We start from the raw sequence: 4,344 nt of genomic DNA, 5'->3' as shown, positions 1-4,344 counted from the left end.
TATATATATATATATATATGCATGTATGTATGTATGTATGTATGTATGTATGTATGTATGTATGTATGTATGTATATACACGTAAATAGATTGATAAATACATTTTGCGGTAAAATGAAAATAGGTGAACTTACCAATTGTTTTGTTCAAATCCTTTTGTCGCTTATGCTCCTGGACACCAACGTATAATATTTTTTCCTCGACAGGTTGCCGTTTCCAGAAAACCATCGATTTATTTTCATTTTGGTATTCCATTACTTCTTTCAGATTCCTTATCTCCGTTTGATGTTCTTCTAAATGGCACTTTACATTTCTAAGAGTATCAGTTAAATTGAGCTCTGAAAATGATGAAACCTGGCGTGATATTTCGGACATATCTTCAATAAGTTTACTTATATCATCTTTAGTGTTTTCAACAGTGAACATAATGCTTTCGGTCTCTCGTCCTGAATTTTCCCGAGTGAAATGCTCAACTCTTTCGTTTAATTTAAACATATTCATTTTTACACTTGACAATTGTTTTTCTTGGAGCTGCACATTTGAATTTAAACATTCGAAGCGTTTCTGAATTTGAGTTAGGTTAGAAATTAAGTTTTGTAAAACATCCTGGTCCTCAGTAAGCTCTGAATCTAAAGATCCTGACCCTCTGTAGTCGCTTCCAACGAAAGGAATAGTTTTGTTTGCTTCCATGTCTGCAAAAGGCTCCTTATTCAACAAAAGAAGTTTATTTTCAAGTACGTCAATCCTTAAACTAAGGGTTTTAATTTCAAAGTAGATACGTTCCAAATGTTTTGAATGAGTTACTCCAGAAAAATTATGTCCAGGTAAAGTTTCATTTTCCATATCACCTAAAGAAAACATATATTGCTCCAATTCCACGACTGTTTTGTTTTCTTTTCCTTCTGTTTCTTCAAAGCTATGCATAGTAGAATTATGGAGTGCAGAATGATTTTTATTTATATTGTGTTTTATTCCGCTATGGGTACTTTTAATAGACGATAAAAACGTAGAGTTCCCTCGAGTGTCAAAAGACTCGTCTGGAAAAGTAATGTTTTCAGAAGTTGCTGAATTTTCTGTAATATTCCCGTAAAATGTTTCGCTCTCAACACTAGAAGAATTTATCGTCGTTTCTTTCTCGGAACGATCCGATGTTCGGTTCGTTTCAGAACACATTATATTTAAATGGTTTTTAACTTCTATTAACATAGATCCTAAATGTTCCAAAAAGGTTTTCAATATTGATACTTCAGAATCTGAATCGTTTACATCTGAGAAATTATAACACAAAGCATTTTCGCCTGTCTTACTTGTCTCGGAAATATCCGAAAGTGTTAAAAACTGATCAGAAGTTATATTTCTAAAAAAATTTCTAGATATCCATTTGAATAGTTTATCTTCGGTTTTATTTTGGAAAGTTGTTGACGTGTTGGGAAAATATGTCGATTCTAAATACTCTGTACTTTGGAAGAAACTTTCATTTGATTTCAATCCAGTACTTTGTTTAGAATCCAAGTTTCCTACATCTTTCTTATAATCTTCGTTTAAAACATCTAAATGACTCGAAACGCTTTTACTTTTGAGTGATAATTTATTCAAAGATAATCCATTCTGATGATCCGTATCCTGTTCTAGTCGTGTCATAATGGAAGACAACTGGCGAGAAAAACGATCTAGGCGTTGAGAAACATCAGCATAATTGGAATCAACATTTTCAACCTTGCGGTAAAGTTCAGTAAAATTTTGTTTAATACTAATCAGTTCAGAAGAAAAATCGTTATATGCTTCTTCTCCATTTATTTGAGAAATATTTGTAAAATTCCAGCTTGCATTAATGGTATAATCGAATGGTCTGCTAACATTTCCAACAACTTTAGAACTGTTTTTTAAAGGTAAAACATAGGTATCTGCCGTGTCATTGTAACTTCGCTCGATGGTGTTTGCTGTCTTCAGTTCCTGATAAACTTCATTAATAAGTCTAGTAAAATTTGGTTTAAGCTCTTCATAATAAATATTAATTTCAGACTGATTTTGTTTTGATTCAAGTCGAGCAAAAATTTGGTTAATCTGGAACTGGAGGAACGTAATATTTCCATTTAAAATTTCTTGCGATAAGCTTAATATTTGTGAAACATTCTCCATAGATAGTATCATGTTTTCTTCCAAGTTATCAAGGCGTGTGTGTGCAGTATCTACTTTTTGGTTTATTTCCTGTAGTAGCTTTTCGAGATACACAAATTCTTCAATTTTCTTGTCTTCAGTGATATTAAAAGTTTCTGTAGACTCAGTAATGTCGTCTGTTTGTGACGTTATGTTTGAGAAATCATGTTTCAGATGTGTTGCAAACATATGTTTCGATATTGAGTTATTTTCTAAACTTAAATTCTCGAAATCTTTGCTTGTATTTGTTTGTAAATCCATAGAACTGTTACCCTTAATCTCTTTGAATTTGTCCCTTTCAGATTGTTCACTAGGCACCGAGGCAGACTGAAAAGTATTTTCAAAAGCTTCAGTCGCAGTTAACTCTGTTGTTTGTTTCAAATAATCTTGACGCCAGGCTCGAAGATAATCCAATTCTTTTAATACCGACTTGAAGTTATCTTCCACTTGATTTCGAAAAATATCGAAGTCAGCTTCTTTAGGAAAACTGTTTTGACAATCGAACAATCTCGGTAATTGCTTCAGTTTGGTATCTTGATTAGAGAGTCGTTGCTTTAAAGTATTTCTATCGTGTTCCGTGCCATCTGACACCAACCTTTCCGTTTGTAAGTATTTGTAGAATTTCGTTTCTATATCAATCAAAGCGATGTCACTTTCAGAAAGACGTATCCGAAGATCAGCGAGTTCTTGGTTTTGGTGCTTTAATTGCTGTTGTAAAATATCCAAATCGCTTTTGAAAATTATCGGTTCTTGTGCCTTTTGTTTAGTACTCTTTGAAATCCTTTTCTTCATAAGAATACCAGCATCACCACCACCACCGCCATGATCGTCACTAACAAGTCCCTCTATAAAACTGTCATTTTTGGCAACAGCTTCCTCTCTCAATCCACCTTTTCTGTCTGCTTGTATAACGATCTTATTATCGCTTTTGTCAACGACAATGTTCTTCTGGGTAATAATATCCGTAACTCGACCATTTTTGTCAATGCTTTTCTTCTCATTATTTCCATTAGTATGAATATCAGCTGGTTGGTTTCTTTGTGAGACAGTGGATATTTCTTGAAACTGTGTCGTTAAAATGGATTCGTCTAAAATTGTGACGTCTGTGTATTCTGGTTGGTCGGTAGTAACTAACGTGGAGTTTTCTTGTGGTAATGGAGCCAACTGGGTCGCTGCTTCTTCTTCTGTTCTATTGTCAACCGAGGCAAAAGATGTTGTTGCAGAAGGTAACTGCTGTGTAGCCCCTTCATACAGATCCTGGGCCGATGCTGTCCTCACTGCGACCAGAAATTGTATCACAGCAATTGTGATCACAGCGATCAACCTAACCGGAATGGTAACAGAGATGCTAGCCGAAGTCATGATGGCGATAACAAGGCTTGTATTAATAGTAATGATGATAGAGGCGGTGGCAGTGTTGGTGTTGGTGCTGGTGTAGGAAGTGGTGTTGTTGTCAGTGAAGGAGACAGTAAAGGTGGTGGTAGTTGCGGTAGAGATGGTGGTAGAAGTGAGGTTGTTATCGTTGTAGTTGCGTGTGATGCTGGTAGTAGTGGTAATAGTGGTGGTACTACTAGAGAAAATAGTAACAGATATGATAACGGTGTTGGTGTTGGCGGTAGTGGAGTTGATGGTGATGTTGGTAGCAGCAGGGTTAGCGGTGGTGGCGATAATAGGGTTGTTCGCGGGGCTAGTGGTAATACAGGTGATTCTGGAATCACTGATGGAGCACGGAAGACACTGGTTCTGTTTTCAATATTGTTGCTGTTGTTGTCGGTATTGGTGGTACCAGAGGGGCTACTGTCGCATGAGATGGTGACGATGGCGACAGCGTGTGAAGAAGAAGATTTACCGATAGTCGGCATTAGAGAAGTAAACGGTGACAGTTAACTTAATGTGTATATCCTCCACGAAGTCTCTCCGTTTTCTAACACACAACATTTCTAGTCTTCCCAGCTGCCGACTTTATGATTTTCACATTGAACACATACACACATAAAAAAAAAACAAAAAAACAAAATTGAGGTGGGGAAAGAAAAAAAAAAGCAACAACTTTTTTGGTATTCTTTCTTATCAATGCATTACATCCATAAGTTACTTCTAAACGCAGTGAAAGAGGCGGAATGATTAAAAAGAAGAAAATACATAACATTTATTTCCTCCACTCTTCCTTCCACTCCCCTCTTCCTT

At 35.8% G+C, this 4,344-nt stretch overlaps 1 protein-coding gene across 1 annotated transcript in view; it reads right to left on the bottom strand.

Annotated features, from left to right (window-relative positions):
* Window positions 1-4,257, bottom strand: part of LOC106874098 (uncharacterized) — a 41,960-nt gene extending 37,703 nt beyond the window's left edge. Inside the window, exon 1 of the mRNA XM_014921703.2 lies at window positions 135-4,257. Within this exon, the coding sequence (XP_014777189.1) occupies window positions 135-3,519 (3,385 nt within the window). The 5' untranslated portion in view covers window positions 3,520-4,257. The remainder of the gene's footprint in view (window positions 1-134) is intronic.
* Window positions 4,258-4,344: the final 87 nt, after the last annotated feature.

This window comes from Octopus bimaculoides, chromosome 5, assembly GCF_001194135.2.
Source record: "Octopus bimaculoides isolate UCB-OBI-ISO-001 chromosome 5, ASM119413v2, whole genome shotgun sequence".
Classification (NCBI taxonomy): domain Eukaryota; kingdom Metazoa; phylum Mollusca; class Cephalopoda; order Octopoda; family Octopodidae; genus Octopus; species Octopus bimaculoides.
This window is presented reverse-complemented; position numbering and strand designations above follow the sequence as displayed.